A 23,113-nucleotide genomic window follows, 5' to 3' on the forward strand; every position below is an offset into this window, starting at 1 on the left:
CCAATGCCAGGCAGTAACAAATGGTCGGTCATGTTCCACGTCAGTCCCCCTGGCACAGCCAGCACTGCACACCTCTCACTCAGATGGGATTTTGGTAGTGGTGCTGTTTTCTTTTCCAGCAAAATATCTTTGGGTGAAGGAGCAGTTTTACCCCTTTGCTGCCCTTTCGTAGAAAACCCCACAATTCTGAAAGCACTCGAGTTTTCCACAACGTTTTCTGGTTTTCAGTAACAATCTGCATTTAAAAAATTTGACTAAGAACAATTTCCACCTCTCAGTCTTTGTGGCATATGCTCTACTGAAAAGAGAACAGCTTTAATTACTTCTTCAAAACAAATAGCATGGCATCCCTTCTTAGATGGAATGTACACTGTGTGTTTGCATGCGGTATAATGTAAGTCACTTGAATACATCAGACTTTTTTAACACTATAATATAAATAAGCTTATTCCTTCTACTAGACATATAAATGCCTTTTTTTTTTCTTTTTGCAGTCCATAATTATATATACATTGAAAAAGAATGATACACAAGCAGCAAAAAAGGCTTAGACTAGAACAACTCAGTGGTAACTAACCAAATTCGTGGCCTTTTCATATTCTCAACACAGAAAATTCTGCATATAAATATTTTTGGACTTTAGGAATTTTAAAATAAACAGAACAGTATAGTTGTCACACAGATCAAACACATTTTAAAAACATTTTGTTAGATTTTACAGAACACGCTGTTGACAGCTAAAAAAAGTAAAATAAAATAAACCAGATTTTTTCAAGGGGACAATAAGTCTAAACATCTGCTGATCCAGGGAGACAAGAGACGGACCTAATTACCATGAAGCAGTGATTCCATTCCAATTCCATGAGAAGGCAAAGCTTCCCTCTGTTCTGTACAAGGTGATGTCTCTGCCTTCTTAGAAAGGACAACATCCCCCTAAACCTGGTCAGCAGTAAGGTAAGACCCCATTTTGGACTGATCAAAACTCTAGTCAGAAAACAAAAAATGCCCCAGTCATAAAGGGCTTATAACAATGTCGGATAGTTACATTTACAATATATACTATTGACAAAATACCACAACATTAAAAATAATTAAAACCAAAAGCAAATACATTTATAGAACAATTATGTCTTTATGTAGGAGTTCTCTACTTTAATGTTCCAAAAGAAATGTAGGTGTTTTCCAGTCACTTTCTACCTGCAAAATGGTGATCTGTACAAAACCCAACTGACTCTATTTTAAATCTGGGCTCCACAGAAACGTCAATGCACTGACCCTTTTTTTTGTTTTTTTACTTTTCCAATTTTCTTTTGACCTTCAAATTTCTCAGTAACCATTAAGGTCTTGTGAGTGTGGTCTGATTCTCCTTCATGGAATGGAAGCCCTTTGATATGGAAAAAGTAGAAGAATCCAGGAAGATTGCGAATGATACTTTTATACACGTCTCTAAAATGGGAGAAGCACAAATTGATAGGTGCTTGGGAAATTCAAACTGGAGGCACCAAGAAAATGCCATGGCATATGTTTCTAAAAAGTCACTGTTGTGGAAAAAACAAATATAATGTTAATATTCAAACCACAGATTTCTAAAACACAACAAAATGTACCTGAGAGTGTGCATATTTATATATATATATTTATATTTATATTTTATATATATTTGCCAACATTTAAAGTGAGAAAGTATATTTTCCTCAATTCTTTCTCAAAACAAAGAACTGTGGATTTAAACAAAACAAACCCCCCCAATCAACCCCTCTCCTTCTCAAAGCCCCATGAATGATACTTATGGCCCAAGCACTAAAGTCTAGTGCTGCTTTGGAAAACCCCATTTCACATCCTTCTCTTTTCAAATAGTACCCCAAACAGAGTAGAGAATAAGCAAGAGAAAAACCAAAAATAAAAGAAGTATATTTAAATATTACCCAGTATATAACAGACTGTACTTGTGTCAATGAAGAATCTCCAAGAAAATAAAGTGTAAGTCATACAAATGTAGCCCTGTTGACAAGTTTAGCTAATATTTCCTTGTAATTAAGATGATTTGAAAGGATGTGAACACAAACAGGCTACACGAACACAGTATATTAAAATTCCCCCCTGTAGCACATTACAATCAATAAAAAGAAAATAAAATCTGAATAATACTAGAGGTAGCAGCTGTTTGTATTTTCCATTATCTGAGTATCTCTGGAGTCCAACCCTTCGAACATTGCTCCCCTGATGAAAGGCTTGTGTGCGATCAGCCGGCGTACAGCAGAGTGGAAAGCTGGATGTCTGCAGGACTGTTTGAAGTATCTTTCTGAGTACACTGGAAGTAGTACTTGTACAGAAGTGCGTTGACGACCTGTATTAAATCACAGCTCAAAAAGCTATGGCTGTTTGCTGTTTTACAAGCCACTTAAAAAAAAAAAAACAAAAATCCACAAGGTGTTTGAGTAAGCTACGCGGTTCCACAACATATAAATAGGGTGAGTTTCAAGAGTTCCATATAACCTCTAAGATATATGCTAGCTGAATATTAATGGAGTAATGATAATATTAATCATAGTAATGCCATAGTTCTGGTATCAGAAGAACGCATTTCCTTCATTTGGGATGATTCTTGGAGGATGTTGGTGGGATCTCTTCTATGTCTGGTAGAAGTGGTGGTAGTGGTGGTGGTGCTCGTGATGGTGGTGGTGCTCATGTCTTTGTATCATCTGTCCCACTTGGCCTTCATATAAAATGACTGTGGGCAGGTCTCTCACGTGCTCCTTTTCCACAACTGTCCCTGGAGACTGGAAGGTTTTGCACATTTGGTGATTCTCCTTTGCCCTCTGCTTATGCTTCTTGTGGATTTGTTGGGATTGCAAGGGAAGGTACGGGAGGTTCTGGCCCACCCGCGCACTTGGGGAAGCCATGGGCAAGGGCACCCCTTGAAAAGGTTTATTTCTAACAGCCCTTCCAGGATGCACAGGGGCGACATTCTTGCCCTGGGCTTTAGGAGACCTCACAAAGTGCTTGTTGGAGTCCTGGTTCCGGAGCCTCTGTTGGATTTCTGCAATCTTGGCATAGGAACTTTCAGCCAGATTGATGTGGTTTGGATCCACCACTTGGGATTTCCTATGGTGAGCATGGAAGGTCTCAGGCTCATGGGAACGGGATCTAGTTTGATTCACAATTCTGCCTGGTGGGTCATGTTTTTGAGCTGCTGGAGGAGATCCTAGGAAATAACAAGCTGAGTTAGTCATCTAGTATTTCAAAGTTCTAATTAGTAGCATGCAGTTGGCAGGGATAGCATTATCGGCAGAACAAATTTTTCCTAAGGAAGTGAATGCAATTATAGCTGTCTAGTTTAATTACATTTAATAATTCTGGCCAGTAAATAATACACAAATATGAATACCTATCTAGAGAAGACTGAACACACACTGTGTGTGTGTATGTGTATAAAAATCTTTATGTTACCAACTCTTGGTCATCAAATTAACTGTGAGTGGAATAGTAAAACCCTGGCAGAGGGCAGGGAAATGAAGGAAATCCAAATCTCTTTGATGTGGGGACTAGAGCCAAAATTCCAGGTACAAACACACATTCTCCTATTTTTGGGTCAGTAGTGAGTATAAAATGTGTGCTGGTCTCATCTTGGGAACAAGCTCCAACATCCAAAAGTCAATCCTTACCTCACCCGTAGACTAAACTTAATAATTCAGATGTAAAGATTGTTCTCCTAGGCTCAGCTCCAAGTTTAGCTACACAAACAAGTACATCAAAGCATCCTTGCAGTACATTACCCGCTCTGTTGTGATACCACCTTCACCAGTAATTATCTTGCAGTATTCACAGTCCTACTCCTGAGTCACTACAGAGTAATTGTACAGCTTCACAATTCACTGTCCCTGACATGGAACATGCAACTGAAGAAACAAAAGATTATGAGGTCACAATATAAATTACCTGGCCCAAACTTTGATGTGTAGTTTTCTATTCCTGCAAGATCCAAATAGTGGTTTCTCCTTTCAATGTTCTCATCAACACAATGACGATAGCACCCACTTTGCTCTGGATTGCTCTCACTCTGGTGGTATCTGTCAGCAGGAAGCAAAATTACAGTTCAGCAGAACTTCTTTAAAGTTCTTATCACCATCTGCAAACCAACAACTAATGGACCCTTTGAAGTGACAGGAGCTTCTCACAAAGAAACAACAAACACTTGAAATTGTGGATGGCCAGACTTGCTATGACAATAGGCCTAAACTGACTGTTCCTTCCCCTCATATAAATCAACCCTGGTGTTGCAAAGCAAAGGAGCCTTTCCAATTGCATCACATGTGCAAAAGCAAATAAAACCACTCCTAGCATTTATTACTTTCTGTCTTAGGGCCAAATCATTCAACCGATTCTCCAATTAGGACACGCCAAAGAAAATCTGCTGTTTGATTGATGACCATTCCCACCCCTGTGAGGTAATCCAGACCAATGTCCATGTGCTCCTGCTTCAGAAAGACAGGCAGCAGCACAGGTGTAGTAACCAGAGACACCCTGGGAAGAGAAGGTGCTAGTAGGACACTCAGAGGTAACTGCTGCTTTCCAAAATATAATTAATAAGGTCAGATCAGACGCTGGCTTTAGAATCTCAACTCCTTTTCCTGCTCAGCTTTGCAATTTTATTTATAGCAGAACTATTTCCTGAGAATGAATATCTGAAATACCATTCATTTATGAGGCAGAAAAAAATCAGGCAGAAGTTTATAGTATTGTAGCCCATAATGCCAAACAATTTTATTCAGCAATTTAAATGGGAAGTCTGCAAATATGAACAATATTTTCAATATAACAAACAGTATAAGCAGAAACCCCTTGATTAAGTTGCTGCTTGTCATTCAGACAATTCAGTCTCCAAGACCACAAGATTGGCTTTGCTATTCTCTGTGCAAGAGCACTGATGTCAGCCTAACACCAGAATTTGGCCTTGTATCCTACACCAGCTGCTAAATATGGGCTCTGTACTGTATGGCGCCCAGTACTCTGCTTTTAGTCCATTAACACATTTCCAAGTTTCCAGAGGCTGCTGATCCCCCTGAGCTTTGGCACAGATGGCTTTCCTGGTCTAGTCTGTACTGTTCAGGGACATTACAGAACTGAGGCCCCTCGTGTCTCTGTCAGACACAGGTCTGCAGTGTCTTTTATCAAAGTCACAAGACTTGACCTAACTGGAAGATCATTTTTGCTCAACTTTGATAGAGCAGTAGAGTCTCCTGAATGGAGGAGAGTCTGCCTGGAAAGCAGGTTTAAAGATCCTGAGTCAGCTTTGAACTCCAGAAGTGAAATGGGCTACTCTCAAAAAAAAAAAAAAAAAAAAAAAAAAAGGAATGTCCATATATTCTCTACATTTTGGATACCTAATCAACTCAATACCTTTCCTGTATCAGACACAACTTTACAGGTTGTTACACTTTAGCTGTCAACATAAAAGATCTCTGGGGCTAGAACTTGCCTAACTGCAGTTGCCAGGCATGAATCACCTACAGAAACCACTGGGACCTGAACATATGTGCTGCAGACAATTCACAGTTAACTCAGAAAAAACATCCTTGAGTTTGATCCAAAACACAATTAAGCAACACTGCATACAGAACTGCTCTTGGAAATGAAGCTAACAGGGAACCTGTTATTTTGTTACTGTAATAAATTAAATCTCTCATCAAGACAGAGAAAAAAAAAATTATGCCAGTAGTGCCACAGCCCCACATTCTAATAACTTTCTCGCATGCAAGATGACATTCAGCAATATTCATGCAAATACACACAGCAAAGCAATTATGCACTGATGAGAGATGTGCTCCACTGTCAAAGGGAGCTCCAAGCACTTCTGAGAGCTGGAGTGTCTGGCACCCAGGCCCTCCGTGCTGTCCTGCAAACACATGGGCAGGCACCAACCATGACTGAGGACTGTGTAAAAACACAGTGTTGTTACTGGGCTTGGGCTTGGTATGGTTCTGGTTTTAATAAAAAAGGGCATCTGCTGGAGTGTTTGTGGGTGTATGGAAGTCCTTTCTAAAATTCCCACGCTGATGTGTCATCCTGATGGCACGAAGCACACAACAACAGAGCAGGAAAGGGGAATGGAGCACAGGGCAGAGAATGCAGGGACATCCCCTGAGAGCCTCCCTCACTGAGAACACAGAGTTTAAGTCAGCCAGGGAGAACCAGGCTATCTAGCCATGAATCTAGCTACTTAACTCATATTAGCCCTACAGGTGAAAACTCCCGCCTGGAGCTTTCAGCAAATGAGAAATCCAACCCATCTATCTCCCAGCCTTCAGGATAAAAACATTTCTATCCATTTTATCTTGAATATTAATCACATCTTGCCCAGAATTCCCTAAGTGACTGAACATGTGAAATGCGTGCACTTCTCACAAGTTCTCATTGCTGCTTTCAAAGGGGAAGCAACTGCATCAATATTGTGAGATTCTGACTTGAGCCTCAGCAGCTCTCCTGAGGCTTGTCAGCTTGGCCAGAGTGCACAAACATCCCTGAAACACACACAGTGTGAACAGCACACTCTTCATCCTCTCTACATTTAGTGGGATGCCACAAAAACTGGCAGCTGCTGACCATTGTCTGGTGCTGGAGCCTACTCAGCTCAAGACACAGATTTATCTGTGAGGAAGCCTCTCACCAAAGGAATGAGAAGGACAAACATTTTGTCCCAACACTTGATGCTTCCATGACTGTGGATTTAACTGGAAATGCCTGCTGTTCATAAAAACCCTACATTTGCAGAGCCAGGACTTCAAGGTGGATAAGAAGGGGACTTCAAACTGGAAAGGGATTTTTGCACTAGATTATCAAACAGAACCAATCTACTGAATTCACACAGGACAAAACTTTGCTAATGGGCAGAGGGAATCTGCACACCACATCTAGGCCAGCAAGTAAAACTACAGAGTATTCTTCAGCTCATAGAAGATTCTGTGCAGAGTTGCTGACACAAGATTAATAGCAATTTTATTCTTCTTTTAATCTGAAATTTGATTGTACTGGGATTTGCTGACTGGGATAACTCACTAGCATTTTTTTCTCCATACAAAAAAGGGAGGTACTGTTCTCTTGTCAGTTTCAATAAGACTGAATGCTCCTTCTCCTGATAAATTTGCTATGCATCCAGACAAATATCCCTAAATCTAAGGAGAGCCAAAAGTTTGTTGTTTTTTTTTCTTTTTAAATTTTCAGCTGAAGAAACAAACATAACTAATGAGTCAATGTCATTACTGTAACATTTCAGCACAGACTTCCCTCTGCCTTATGAGCAGTTTCTGTTAGGAAACATAAAATCCTAAAATATATCAAATACACACCAAGATGACCTCTCAGCATTCTGCTTGGGTTATGAGCTGGTAACCAACTTAGTCCATGCAAAGCTTGGCACTATTTGAGTTGATGAGTGAAAAAGATGGGCTGGAAGGAGGACAGAGAAAGGCAGGAGATGGCTGCTAAGGAGTGGAAAAGGTTTTAGGACACTTTTAGCCAAAAAGCTCTGCTATTAACCTGACTTATTTGTAGATGGCATCTAAAAGGACATTTCAGATCCTCCAAAGAGCTCATAGAAATAGAAAATTTCAGGATTTTTTTTTTTCTTTTTTGTTTGTTTTAAAACAAGTGTCCAGCTATGGAATCTGCTCTTAAGCCCACAATGAAAATTCCTGTAATTCTTCCAGTTTTCCAGTTTAAAATAATTTTTAAAAATAAAACAAGCAAGCAAGGAATCAATGGTTGAGGTTTCCTCAGAGTGCCTGTCAGGAGCCAGGGTTCATTCCCCTTACCTGAGGGAAGCCCTCTGCTTCTTCTCAGAGCTTCTTGCTTCTTCATTAGCTTTGTTTTCAGCTCTGTGCCTGGCACTCTGCAAATCTGCCAGCAGAAAGTACATCATTGTTACACTGCTATCCTTGCTGATCAGCACAACCAACACTGCACACTGCCAACACCTCTCTTTGTGCCCCTAGATCAGATGGGATGCATCATTCCCTGTAACCTTCTCAGTCCTGCTTTCACCCAAAGGACAGATTTCATTCAGAGGGAATGGGTTTGCCCTGCACTCCATGGGGCACATTCCCACTGGCAGGCTCAGTGCTGTCCTAATGCAACACACAGCTCCCCCCAGCAGTGAGAATTTGCCTGTGCCTGCTCTTGAGGGAGTGAGTGTTTTGTTAAAATTGAGGTGACCAGGCTCACCTTTTACATCTGGTCAATACTTTCTATTGAAGTATTATTTTAAATACTTTTAAGTATTTCAATTTAGTACTACTCTACCTACTGAAGTAATTATGCTGATGCAATTATTATTACAGTGAAGATAAGTTAGATGAGCCATCATGGTACAAACATTTTTATAATGGCAGACTATGCCAGCACAGAAAATGTACAGTTTTTATACACAGATTATTTAAGTTTACTTATGCTTAATTGTTTATTTTTACCCAGCAGCACTGGTAGCTATGCACTGGCAAGAAATATTTTATACCCTACACCTCCTCCCACACAAACCAAGTGCTGCAATATCAGCAGAGATAAAGTGGTGCAAGTCAAGAAGCCTTAGAACTGCCTTGCAGTGCACCAGGACAATTACACTACATATGGGTTACTGCTGCTTCCAAAAGAAGCCATCCATCAGAAGGGGGAACCCTCATTTGCTAATGAGACTCTGAAAGGAGGGCAAGCAATTTTACAATCAAGATCATAAAGCAGGCTCATGGGGTTTGAAAGACCCACATAATTATTTGCCTTTAAGTATATATGTATTTGTATTAACAAAGCACAGAGATGGATTTTCAAGGGACTCTGGAAGCTTTTGTATTTTTCCAAGGGCTGATTGCACATCCTTACCAGTATGATTTAACAAGATACTCTTTTTCTTCTGGCTGCTGTCTGGTGCCACAGTAAGTTTCACTCTCAGAGTTTTGCTGGAACTAGGAGAATGGTTTACTGATGCATCAACTACCTCATAGATGGTATGAAGCAAGCTGGTAATGTCCTGGAGGAGGATTGAAACACAGAAGAACACATCACTGTGAAAATGGCATGAAACCCACAGCTCCAATGCTTACAATTATTTTGGATTTGGCACTATTAAATGCTGAGGTATCCTCAGAAGTCACTGAATTTAGAAGACTTCAACTTGCACAACACAATCAGGAGTGTTACAATCTTCATCAAAGGGGTTTATGAACTGGGGCAAAGCAGATCAAAACAAGAAGAACAGCACAAGATCTGCAGGTGTCCCAAGCTCTGAACCAGCAAAATGGTGTTCTGCCTTTTCTTTTCTTTGATTTACAGAGAACCCAGGGATAATCATTCATCCTCCACTAAAAATTGAGTTCACGTGGCCAAAACACAAGCACATCAATTGAATAAATCCTGGGCACTGCAGTCTTCCTATTTGTTTGGTTTTGTTTTGTTGTTTTGTGGGTTTTTTTTCCTTGGCATAGTTAAATTATCTAGAGGAAAATCAGTAAGAAAAGTGGCAGGACTGTAAACCTCAGGTTTGGAAAGAAATGATGTCTGTTTGAATGTCACTCTACCATCTGTATCTTGGGGTTTAGCTTACTGTGCAAAATTCAACCAGTTTTAAACACCCATTTTGAACTGCAAATATGATCCAGTCAGGCCTGTTACAGAACCTTCTTCACAGATCTCTTTGAAGGCAAGGGGATGTGATCACAGGCTTACACGTCTGGCTATATTGGAAAGAACACCAGCCAATTTTAACAAGCCAATGGTTTCAAACAGGAGAAACTCTGTTTAGTAGCTGGTGATGCTCAAAGGTCTCCCAGGTTGATTTAATCCAGCCAGGCTCAATCAGGGCAGTACCTTAAATTGCCAGGATGAAAAGGGGATCTCTTGGCTCACTGCTTTTCCTCAAAGGGATTTTACCCAAACTGGTCTTGGGCACCAACCTAAAGCCAAAGCCTTCTGATAAAGCATTCTGATCACTGCAGGCTATAAAGAGCCCATTGAATGCATATCTGAGAACTTCCCCACGCTGGTCTTCCTTTTCCTTGATCTATCCTACTACCTAAGCTCTTTCCAGATGCCTGCAAGAACAAAGGAAATACCTAAATCACCTTTTGTGATTAGAACTATAACTAGTTCTGAGGATTAAGAGCCAGGTCTATAAAAATTCAAAACCTCTACAACTTTTCCTTTTCTCAGGAGTCACACCTGTAACATGGGCAGCTCAAAGTTTAGTATGGCCTAATGGATCCCCCTATCACTTTAGAAGTCAGTACACAGTCCTCATTATGGAACCAGTTTTAAAGATGACACAGAAATACTGATTTCTACTCACACAGAATTTAGGGAAACACTGACTTTATGGCCAGGACCAATGATATTACAGTAGATGATTTTCCATCTCAATAGGAAAAATGAACAACTAAATCCTAGAGGGTCCAGACTTTGTCTTAACATGTAACCTCTCTAACTTTTCTGCACTCAGGAGAATATCTCCAGACCTGTAAGTTCAAGACAACATATTCATAAAAAGAGAGCAGAATATGTATTTTTTTCTCTCATTGCTGCAAGAGTCTATATGGGCTGTTACTACATGTCAGTACCTGCTTTCCATGCTCTTGACAACCACTGTCTAAAGCTTGTGAGTGGGACAGAATGCCCTGTGTCAACCTGGTTGGCACCTCACAGCCCTTTAACACATCTGCATTCTAACACTTCCACCCTGATTTGATCTAGCCAGATCTCTAAATGTGGCCAGAGAGAGCCAGCTCGAAGGGCTGAATTTTTATTTCATCTAAGAGGAAAAACCCAGAATAGCACATAAACAGACAAACAAGCCATATCTGTTGTTTAATATACCCTCCATAAGTCATGTTCAGCAGCATTGTACTATACTACCTTCTCCTTCAGCAGAACACTTCAGCACAGTATTTACTTTTAACTGGGCTCCATACACTCAGCACATGGGTGAGTGGGGTTTTTCCCATACATTCCTGGACAAGTTTTGGTTAGCCAGCACATCATCTTTCTACACAAGGCTGCTAGCAAGAGGTTATTATCAACTCTTTCACTCACAATATTCTGCCCTTCTTCCTTTTTTCAGCTATGCCAGATATTTGTAAAGTCAGATGCTTGTACATCCAGTCCATTTTAGCTTCAAAAACCAATGACAGAAAATCCCCCACTGCCCTTTTACATGATTTTTTTCAGGGCTGAGGTCTAACTTCCTAACTGGCTGACAATCAGCCCCTTGTGTTGTGTGAGGGTCTTTCTCAACAAGCTGCTTGACTCAGCAGTTTAAAAACTACTCCCAAAGGCTGTCAGGGAAGGCAAAATGTGGCATTTGTGTGACACATACTTGGCAAATCACAAATATGTGCCCATGCATATCACATCAGGGCAAGCTGCACGTCTCAGCCAAAGAGGCCCAAATTAACCCAAATTGATGTCCAGGCTGTGAAATGACTGCACAGAGAACTCAGCACCCTTGTGGACTTACACACTGCTGCCCCTGCATTCTGTTATGTGTTCAGCAGGCAGCCCTGAAGCTCCTGGCACTACAGAACGTGGAGCTCACACTGGATGTGTCCCAAGATCGAGGTTAGGGACAGCCATGGGCAACCACTCAGTGCTTATGCTGATCTTCTAAATACTGACAACAACGTTTTCATTACAGGATTCATTTACTTGTGGTCCTAATTTGGGGTTGGGAATTTCAGCAAATTGGCAGTTCTGCTTTGGTCAAACAAGGCTGCTTGGGCTGTTCTGTCTCGTGCACCAGGCTGAGCAGGTATCAGCTACAAGGCAGCTTGAGCCTCCTGCTGCTGCACAATTGCTGTTTCACAATTATAACACGTGAATTTCTGAGGCACTGATCTACTGAGAATGGTCTTTGTCAATGAAATTTGAACTGCCTCTAGGATTCCTTTCTCACAGCCCTGTTTTGGCAGCTAATATGGTAATGGTTTCTTGTCAAATTGGAAGCAATAGACCATTAAGATATAAGTTACACACTCTGTATTTTATAGTTACATGTATATTTACCCCAAAAGTATTTTCATCTTCCAGTAGCCTGCCAGCAGACTTGTTTCCCTTGAAAGCTGTCCCACTGAACATTATCTGTATTTAAATTCATTTTAAAACTGCCTAAATCCATTGAGACAGCTTTACCTTCTACACACCAGCTTGTGCATTTCACCCTCCTCAAGAAATTTAGCATCAAAGATCAAGAATAAAACCTAGTTAAATGTTCTCTTGTCTGACACATAAACCAGCATGACCCAGAGCCCACCTACCAAAGAATCAAACTTTTATGCACAATGAATTATGAGTTTTACAAATCACTGGATTTTGCAACTGTGTTGCTTTAGACTGCTTAACCCTTCCCCCCCAAAAAGTGTATTTTTAGACTACTATAATAGACTACTAATGGGTAAGGAGAAACAAGAGTGAACAAAAATATTTCTCTCTTTCATAGCAAATGGATTATATTTAGAGGGGAAGTATGCTGCATGACTCTAACTTCTGAAGGGCTTCTGGTATGCAGAATTTCTGCTGGGATCTCTAGGTTAATCAAATACAAAAACTGAAACTAGGATATTTTTCCACAGAGAGGAAAACAAATGCTCATTGAGTAGTATCCAAACAGCCAGCATGTGCCATACCCAGATTTATTTGTCTTTTGCTTATTGAACACCACGGTTGGTTTTTCCAGGGTGAAAACCCCATCCTTTTTATCAACCAGCCAGTGCAACAAAATATATTAACAAGAGAAAATTTAATAGATTGCCTGAAATATTTCCATTTGTTAAGTCCACGCATGTATGCTGCTCTCACACATCTATCTGCAGAATACTTCATGGATCTCCAGTAGGAGATTAAAAGTAATTTATAACATTCAGAGAAATTTATAACATTCAAAGGAACCAATGGGTCTGAAAAGAGAATGAGAGCACTGAAGTATTGCTCATTCCTTATAGGACATATGTGAGACTGAGAAAGTCCCTACTGCAAGCATTATTTTCTGTTTTTAAGAAATATTAGTAGTACAGGGATGACCTTATTTTTCCCATATTAGCATAGATTATCATCACAAGACTAGTTAGCAAATTAGAGATTTTTGTAGAAGACACTAATAGATTTTTCCATTGGAATTAATTTAACAGAATGAGATATTTGTACCCAAAAAAACCCCAACCACCAAACAACCACCAAAAAACCCTAAACTACCAGCCTCCCCTCAGGAAAAAAAACCAACAAAAACCCAAAATACCAAACAAACAAAACCCCAAACCCAAAGAGTTTAATAAAACTGAAAGATTCAGTTTGAGTCTTTGTAGTTTGCCTGAGAGAGAGTTCTTTGACGCCCCTTAAAACCAAGAGAGAAAGTTATAATTTTTCTTAATACCTCTATCTGACATGAAGGCATCATTTCTAATGACTGAAGTGATGGCCACAGATACAAACAGGCACTCACTCTATCCATTGGTTTCATTGTTCTTTCTATATCCTGAGTTAGTACAAACACAGTGAAAACCAACAGATAAGGGTCAGGCTAATAAATGGCTGCCCCAAAAAAGCCAATACCCTTCCCCAAGTCAATGGCTTGGTGCTGAGCTCTGAATGCAGATACAAGCTCAAACCTTTTTATTCATCAGAGTATAGGAGTAAAAGAATCTAAAAAGGGAAAGAACAAGTCACAAAGGAAACATAAGAGGAAAAATTGGGTACTTAATGTAAGATACAAAGAACAATTTTAGCATTAAAAATGCATGAAGAGAAACATCAATATCAGTTCATTACTTTTCCCTTGGAAAAAGATAAATACAAATGTCTCATTTGTACTTTGTTTGTAGTCTGATTTCTACATACAGCAGGATGTTTTTATTGCAACATCAGCTCTGTTTGATCACATACATTTTTGAATCATTCTTATCTGGAACGCAAAAGGAACTTCACTTGCTATCTGCTCAAAAGCTGTCCTGACAAGCAACTTTCTTTTGTGCTTATTCCTGAGCAGTTGCTCACCAAAGAAACTCAATTTTACAAGGAAGAACTGGTTACAAAAAAAAAAAAACCCAAAAACTAGTGTTTGTGAAGCATAATTACATTCAGAGAGCTCAATATAAAACCTCATGGATCAAAACACATTAGTTGAATTATCCAAGTTTCAAGTCCGATTACAAATATTCATGTGAAGATAATTACAGCACAGCTGTCAGTTCTAAAAAGGCCTGCTGTACATAATGAATTGTCCTCTTATGGCTTATGGAATGAAGGGAAGTGTTATTAGCCAAGTTTTGTAATATACATATTACAGCAGGAAAAGTTATCTCCCACTAAGCCAAAAAGGACTGAGAACTGGACATCTTTATGACAGAAAAAGCAGAAGTTTAATAACATAGAGTAATGTTAATTGACAATTTGCCATCCCAATAATTATGCTTTCGTAATGGCTTTATCTCTTCAAGAAGCATGACTAGATGTGAATTTCTAATTATAAGGACTATAGAATAAGCCATAGAGACTCTAGGAGGAAATCAAAGCAGCATTAAGTTCTGAAGACGTTGTTAGATCCAGGAGAAATTTCACTAAAATGCAATTTGAATGCTCTAGCAGTGATCTGTCATTCTGTAGGACCCAAGGGAAGTTGTATCAGCTAAACACACACCTTATTTACAATTTTTATGCATTTGAATGAAAAAGCCAATTCAATCCATCAGTAAAATTGCTCCCCACCTATGTGTGTCTTACAAACTTAATTTAACACTGGATTCCTTTGGAAACTCTCTGGACATGAGGTACAATGTTTTAAACACAATGATTTGGAATCAAATGAAATGGATGTGGGTGGGCAAGCCACTTCTTTTCCACTGTCTCACTTTTACAACGTGGTGAAAAGCAAGAATAATGCTACTGACTTCTTTTTGCAAAGCACCTCCAGGTCTACAGGTAAAAAACTAACTGAAAAAATCTCTCTGTTAAATCCAGATATAAATCCAGGAGACATTAAAGGGAAATTTTCCAAGAAGGAGAAAAGGTCCATATTAAGCTTTTCTCACCAGAACACTGGACCTTTGTTAAGAAAAGCTGACTGGTTCTGAATGCATTTTCATCAGCTCACTAAAGGACACTGGTACAGATCTGCCTCTTCCTCAGACTGCCCATTTTGTCCCTGCTCCAGCAATGTGCTTCACATACTTTTGACTGAAAACATGTCTCTTATTAATTTTAATTGAAACTATTCAAATGTTTAATGTTCCCCCTCGTTAAGTCATTTGCAGGAACAGCAGCAGAGTTGCTTAGCAAAGGACAGTACCAGGCACACTATGTCTGCCCATCTCCCAGGGGCCGGGAGAACAAGAAATTCTATGTCATATTAAGAAACTAAAATTCCTCTTTTGTGGCCAGGATTATCTATGAGCTGCTATTGTTGGTCATTCTTGCTCAAAAAACCCCCTCAAAAATTGCACCTGGATTCAACAGAAGATAACCAAGAAGATGGTTTATACAAATGGCCGTGGAACAGATTGCAAAAGAAGTGTGGGACATAAAGGGGAAGATCTGGAATGGTGCATACTACTTGTTTCTATCTTTGGTCACATGTAAAGAGCTGAACATTATCAACCTATTTGGTCCCTTGTCTGAAAGAATTTTTTTTGGCACAAGTTCAAGCCTGAATGTAGCAACCTCCAGACCTCAGAGCAGTATAATATTCAATCCCTGCACAGATTTGGTTTCAGTTAAACTGTAGTCTGCTCACATTGCAGGGAGAGGTAGAATTTGGCTGTAACATATTCTCAAAGTACAGTCAAATTAAGCTCTTTAGTGTACCACATAATCACAAGTAATTATTGTATACATACTTGAAAGCATATTCTTGGTATGCTCAGCACATGGACCCCCCCCGACATTAATGGGAATTCCATGCCTGAATGTAAAAGACACCCATGTGTGTGGGTTTGGGTTTTGTGTGTTTTCCCCCTATTTTTGAGTCACAATAATCTTGTAATGAAGACTTAGCCTTGGGTCTTGAAAGACCTGGGTTCAATCTGCCACTAGGTTCTTGTGAGACTTCAAGCAAGTAATTTCATTTTTCTAGTCTCTCTTCCACAAACATTAACAAATACAGTACTACTTCCTCACCTCACCTGTCCTTCTTGCCCTCTCTATCTCATCTTCCTGTTTGAAACTCTGGACTTAGCCTGCAACTTTTCATCTGCTTGTTCTTGTGCATGAGGGGCACAGATCTCACTTGACTATTCAAAGCACTATCAGAGTATAGACAATAAAAATAGCCTTGTAATGATCAAATACATGTTAAAAACCCTGAACAACCACCACCTTTGGCAATGTCAAAAGAAATTTGCTTCAGACTTTTTGGTGTCTAAGGCCACTACACTTTCAGTATTTGCCCTATTGCTTTCAAACAGTTTTTAGTAATTGTCACAGGCACCAGCATCAGATCTAAGACAGAAAAATGCCTTTGATTTTCAGTTGATTATCTAAAGGCATGGGAGCCAGTAAACACACATCACAGAAATCAATGACAGCACACAGCATAAATCCCAAGTAAAAGATATTCTTCTAGAAGAAAAATTATTCAATTTGGGCCGAAATAGTTCTCAGAAAGGACTATATCCTAATCTATACATCCTCCTATTTGGCTGGAAGACATCCTGATAATAAAAAATACACACAGGTATGCTTTGACAGCCATTCTTTATGGTCCTCCAGAGAACATCATCAGTGTTATTTATACTTGGAGTGAAAAGGCAGAGATCAGCCCAATATTCATAAAAACAATAGAAGAGTATAGTTAGTACTGTTGGAAAGAATGTCAGCAAGCAACCTTGCTATTTGGTTAGCTTAACTCTGAAAAGCAGGAGAGAAGCCAGAACAATATACATTTGCAGGGGTTTATTTTGACAATGTGTTTAGCTGTTCAGTTGTTTCAGATATTTCTCCTCCTCAAATGCCAGTACTACTTTTTAAAGGCTGATCTCAGGTATTAAACAACAACCAGCTTAAAAAACGGTACAGTAGATCTGAAAACAGCAAACTACTGGTGGGATTGTTTCTAGGAGGGAAGGGTCCATGGAAACTGCTGTTTAAGTTGGCAGGACACCTCTACTTCATAGCAGAAAAAATGTTCCTGTTATAAAACACTTCTCTTGTTAGCAAGTGCTGCACATAGAGGGGCAGCTGTACTTTGCTTACCTCGCGTGTGACTCTTCCGTTGTTATCAAAGTCATACAGTGTGAAGGTCCATTCTTGCCTGTTATCTTCCTCTACAGACACATCACATTGCAATTCCTAAGAAACATGCAAAGAGCAGCTGATTACCTAAAGCAAAAGGCCTGTTTGCAGAGGAGACTCTCTAAGATGCTGCTTGCTTCCTTCCTTCCTCCCTCCTTTGAGGGAGGAAGCTCTCAGGGTGAGTCTTGGAGAGGTCTCTGTCCACCACAACAAAGAGGTCCCATCATAATCTCACAACTCTCTGGGCTACACCTCAGGGAATTCATAACTTCCTTTCTACTAACTTGTAGAAAACAGGAAAAGGTACAAGAAGACTGCTCCCTGAAGCTCTTGAAACATGGTAAGAGTCCTCACTAAAACCTGAGAAGGAAAACCACACTTAACTCAGGAAGAGGAAGACAACAGAAGCAGGCTGACAGAGCGAGGTGGCAAACCACAGGGCCAGGAGCGAGGATTAATGCAGTGTGGACACAGATCCCCACCAGAGAGACCTGTCCTCAGCACAGATATTTGACAGGCAGAGCTAGTGCAGTACAACATCACTGAAGCTCCTGAAACAGAGCCTGCCTTGGAACTGGCAGGAACAACCTGGGAGTACAGCTTGCTCCTTGTTTTAACTATGCTTCTGTTAGTGAGAGTGTGATCTGTGGAAACCTGAAAGAATCAATTTGTTAAAGGGGAAAAAAAATCCCCAAACCAAAACCAAGAACAAAGGATGCACTTTGACTGACTCCAGTCACCTGGGTGCAAATCGTTCGCTGTCTCTCAAGACCTGTGCAATCAGAATTATCCAGAGCCACAAAAAGGCAAAACAGAGAAGTTACAGCGCAATTAAAATGAAAGTCACTGTATGCAGGTAAAATAAACAGCCCCAAATAGCTTCAGCGTGATAGACCTCAAAACACCTGGTTGATCTTCCGACTTGAAACCGATTCCCTACAGCAGCTCTGGGCACCCGTCCCCTGCCGAGTTCAAAGGCAGCCTGCTCTCAGCTGTAACAAGCCCGGCAGAGAGCTGCAAAGTGCCCCACACTCCACTGTGGAAACACAGTTTCGTATTACATAAACATTCCTGGCACCTTTAAAAGCCAAATCACTTTCACCTCAGATTTAGACCCCTTGTCGCAATTCTTCTATACCTTTGAAGCATCTACCAGTCTCTTAGCTCCCAGCTCACATTGCTGGAAAACTTTCATTTGTAGAACAAGGGAAAAAAGTATCAATACTTGGTTTCTCGCCACATATTAATACTTCCCTGTGCCACATTGCCTAACATAACATCTTTATGTGAGGATGTGCTCTGCTTAGTTAAGAGCATGGAAACCTTCTGTGCATTAGTCACGGTGCCTAGAACCAAGTGCTAACCTTTATGGCATGCCAAGAACTACTTGGGAACAAGCACAGACTTTGCTGGTACAGTGGAGCTCCAGCTACTCTGGCACCAACCATGTTGACAGGTGCCCTCCAATGTTCAAATGTCAAGGCACTGTTAATTGCAATTTATCATGCCTTTCCTGTCTGCAAATGTCTGCTACTCGAGGTAGAATATAAAATAGGCCTAGAAAAAGAGTTATAGCTGTGGGGGGGAAAAAAAAAAAAACAAAAACTAGGAAAAAAGAAAAGTCACTTCCCCAGAAGGCACAAAAGAAACACCTGAACTACCTATGGGAAACCTACCTCCCCCTAATCTGCTTTAAAACAATAAAACATAAAATTGTACCAGACTGAGAAGGAAAAGAACACTCCAGCCATGCTGCAAGGTGCCTGTATGGTCTTTGAAACATCAACTGAGGAAACACAAAGCTCATTATTTAGAGAGGCTGACAGCACCAAAAGCCTGGAGTGCAGAGATGAATATTTGTGCTGTTTTTTGCTGGTGCCAGAATATCTTCCTCCTCACCAAGACAGACAACCCACTAGCTGGGTGACTGCATGTTTCCATACTCATATTAATGAAAACACCCCCTACAGAAACAGCATCTGCCAACTGCACACAATGTCTGACAGTTGTATGATGTTCTACAGACGCAAGCCTGCAAGGAAAGAGCCCATAGGATTCATCACCCTCCTTCTCCTGCCATGTGACCAGGTGGATTTCCCAAGTAGCAGGTCAGGGTTATTTCACTTTGGAGACCTGGGCACTGAAGATCAGTCACTTCAGAAGCTTTCACAGGCATTTTACATTAGGCAGATTCAACCAAGCACAATAGGCGATGAAAGTCAATCTAAAGATTTGATAATATGGTAGCTGGCCTAATAAATAAAGGGTTAAACTGAAAGCTTCTTCTTGCTATGCATTTCAGATCCTGCAAAGAAATAACCATCATTTGATTCTCTCCAAACCTGGAAATAAGTGTCACTAATCACCTCATGTGGAGCACTGACAGTAAGGCACTGATTTGTGCCATTCTGCTGCCTCCTGTACCCACTACAAACACTGGGAGCAATAAACATGCATCAGATGACACTATTTGGTCCACAGGTTATTTTTCTACCATAATTATGTCAGTACAGTGAAACTTTAAAATACAAAGGACTTACTTCAAATTTCAGTTGCTTCTTGGAACCTGTGCGTGTGTCACTTTCTTTTTCTGCTTTCTTTTCATCTCCACTGCAAACTCCATCTGTCTTCTCTGGAGGCAAAGCCACTGCGAAAAGCATATTTAAGAAAAAATGCTTATAAGGAAATGTCAAAGCAGTCTCATATTTGCAAATCTGTCTTTATATTTAGGGTGAAATTGATATCAGCACACTTGTATGAGAGGATCATTATACTTGATTTGCTTTTGTGTTCACTACACATCTGGGATAATTTCAGCAGACAATCTACCAACAGCTTTTGGTACACAGCCTCTCCTACAAACATCACTAGAGTCACAGGAAGTTCAAACACAGTATTATGAGAATATAAAACAGCAGAACTGTTACTGCAAATAAGTTGAATAATTTGCAAAATATTGAAAGTTTCTGACATACTGCAAAAACCCATCACATTCACCAGCAGTGAGTGAAGTAATGAAGCTGAAATAAAGCCCTCATCCTGTTCCAGTTTTCCTCTTCAAACACACACAAAGCTTAGTACCTTCCAAGAAGGCAACACTACCTGCCAAAAAGGTTAAGCTGCATTTTTTCAATGCATGAAATAGCATATTTCACTCGAGTTTCAAGTTAAAACATCAGGCACTTGCATAAATCAATAGCACTCATAAAGAGCATCAATATTAATATCTATCACAACATATATGATATCTAACAGAAAGATACATGCTTCTCATGTGGATTAAAAGACAAAGGTCTCGAATTTAATAGATGTTCCTTTGGCTTCTGCAGGGGCATTCAGCCTTGCATATGATGAAACCCTATATCTGAAAAAAACTAATTCTATCTTCATTAGCATCATGAAAATACACACAAACTTTTTAACCCTACCCTCAGACTTTTAGACATGATTTTTTATACATGCACACGCCTCTGCCAATGTTATGCCCACACTCCATTACATATAGCAGCAATCCTTCCAACTCCTCAAAACCCAGCAAAGTTGCAAAAACACAGGTCCTAAAGTCAACATTTTCTTCTCTTGCACTGCAGCATTTGCATCTACCCAAAGCCTTTATCCTAATGCCATGTTAGGAACTGTTTCTTGGGGATGCTTTTAGCAGCACCATCTCATTAAGTGCCAGTTCAACCAAGTCAGATTCCTTACAAAAAAGGTGACATGATGATCCCCTCCAGTTCAGGGGGACCCATTTCAGACTGGGTTTACTGGCTCTCCTGGTGTACCACACTGCTGAGCTGCCTCCCAACCATTCTTCCAGGAAAGCAATTGGCTAGCATGCTAGAAGTTAAGATACTTCATTTGCCATTTTCCTGGACTTTCATGCTTAAAATAGAAAAATTAGCTTCAAGAAACCAAACAACCAACAACACCAACAAAAAACCAAAACCAAACCACCAAAACACAAACAAAAATAAAACTCTTACAACTCCCATTACCATAGCTTCATACTCTCAGAAATTCCAGCAGATTTCTGCCCCAACATTCACATTGTCACACTGCACTACATTTGTTTGTTTAAATTTAACAGTATTGTATTACTTTTGTTTGTTTGTTTTCAAATTTGTGGTAAGCTATGTAAGATGGATGTACAGTAAAGAAAAGGGAATAAATTTGAAATGCTGACCTTGGGAATTTCCTGTCTTGTGATACTTACTGGTAGTTTTGAGGTTATACTAACACCAGCTTCCCAATACACACATGTAATTTGCATTATACCAGTTCAATGGTGTTTATTGTACACATACTGACATATTCACATGCTTTGATTTCTACTCCAAGTCATGTTAGGATTCCTTACACCAAGCACAAGCTAAGTAGGAAGGTCAGACAAAGGAAGACAAAGCTGCTTCACAGCAGTTTCTTCCCTAATTCTTTTAAGCTGGTGTTATTGGATGAGCAGGGACTGCTTCTTAGGAGGCTTTTGTATAGTGCTTCTCACAGGTAAGACAGGTATTAAAATAAATATTGTTTCCATTACATAATTTTGAAGTATATCTGACAAAGTGCTGTTTGCTTTATACTCTTTGCTCTTTGAGTACAACTCTACATTCCTAGAAGTCCAAAGCTGAGGTAAAAAATAGACCCCCATACAACAAAAGACAACATTTGCTTCTCTACTTCAGTCCAGCTTTGTCACTACATTCTAAAATCAACAAGAAATGAAAAAGTAACCTGGGCCTTCATAACAAGGATAGTTACACTGATAGTGGTTCTTCATAACTATTAGATACACCCCCAGATTTTCAGTGCCTCATCTGCACCAGTCACTGATTTTTCACAACCACAGTTATAATCTGATAAAAACTTCTGTAAAGAGGCTTTTGCAATCCCACCCAGTCTTGCTCTAAGGGATGTGAAATAAATGAAAGCTGGGCTGGTATGACCCCTTGCCTCTTTAGGACAGTGAACAGCCATTTAGAAAAAACATCCACTTCTGTTATCACATATTATTTAAATGTTTAAAAGTACACGATGGCCAAAAGACTTCTACAGCTGTCTTCTATCTGTGGAGGGTCAGCATCCCAAATGACAAAGGCATGGCAGACTGCAGGAGGCACAGCACTGCGAGGCAGATCCTGCAGGAGGTGGCTGCTCCCTGCCACAGTGCCCTTTGCTGGGTTTTCTGTCCAAACAAAGTGTCTAACAGAGCATTCCCTCCTTCCCAGCACCATGCTCTGCACCCAGCTGAAAGCCACTGGCATTAGCACAGAGCCCCAGAGCCCAGCAGGTGCTTCAGAGAGGAACAGCACAGAGTTCCCTTCTGCTGAAGGAGCAGCCCTTCCCCTGGTGTGGCTAACAGCCCTTCTGCATGTACAGTTTGTGTGTTCAGATAGGAAGCTTTCACTTTAATGTATAATTTATGTAACAGAGGAAAAAAATGTGCACTGACAAATTAGTCTTCTCAAAAAACAAGGGTTCAGCTATTGGAGAAGGAGGGGATACATCTTGCAGTACACTCCTTGGGAGAGTTTAAATACTGTATGCCAGAAATTATCCTCTTTGAGCTTCGCTGACCTTTGATCTGAAGAACTTATTGGCCTTGCTGCTCCAGGGAATTATCCTTTGAAATCAGTTACTCATTTTGGAGCTCAAATGAAATGGGGAAATCTGGTGATCTCATCCTGTTGTCAAATCTCGTTCAGCAAAGAAAAATTATATCTAACTGAAGAAACTTTAAAGAGCAATATAGAGATACTGAAATAATATTACCAAGTGATCAGATAATGTGTCTGTGCATATATCCCCATATGCCTTATCCAAGCCTAATGAACATTTAAAAATACATACTGTTTTGTCT

General features: G+C 40.0%; 1 protein-coding gene across 1 annotated transcript in view; it reads right to left on the minus strand.

Moving 5' to 3' along the window:
• Positions 1 to 2,630: 2,630 nt before the first annotated feature.
• The window catches only part of NKD1 (NKD inhibitor of WNT signaling pathway 1), a gene marked incomplete at both ends in the record, with an annotated part of 101,879 nt that continues 81,396 nt past the window's right edge, over positions 2,631 to 23,113 (minus strand). The window contains 6 exons of the mRNA XM_084214983.1: positions 2,631 to 3,205; positions 3,940 to 4,070; positions 7,812 to 7,896; positions 8,872 to 9,019; positions 17,218 to 17,313; positions 19,797 to 19,903. Coding sequence (XP_084071109.1) covers positions 2,631 to 3,205; positions 3,940 to 4,070; positions 7,812 to 7,896; positions 8,872 to 9,019; positions 17,218 to 17,313; positions 19,797 to 19,903 — 1,142 coding nt within the window. The remainder of the gene's footprint in view (positions 3,206 to 3,939; positions 4,071 to 7,811; positions 7,897 to 8,871; positions 9,020 to 17,217; positions 17,314 to 19,796; positions 19,904 to 23,113) is intronic.

This window comes from Fringilla coelebs (assembly GCF_963513975.1).
Source record: "Fringilla coelebs genome assembly, chromosome: 14".
Taxonomy (NCBI): Eukaryota; Metazoa; Chordata; class Aves; order Passeriformes; family Fringillidae; genus Fringilla; species Fringilla coelebs.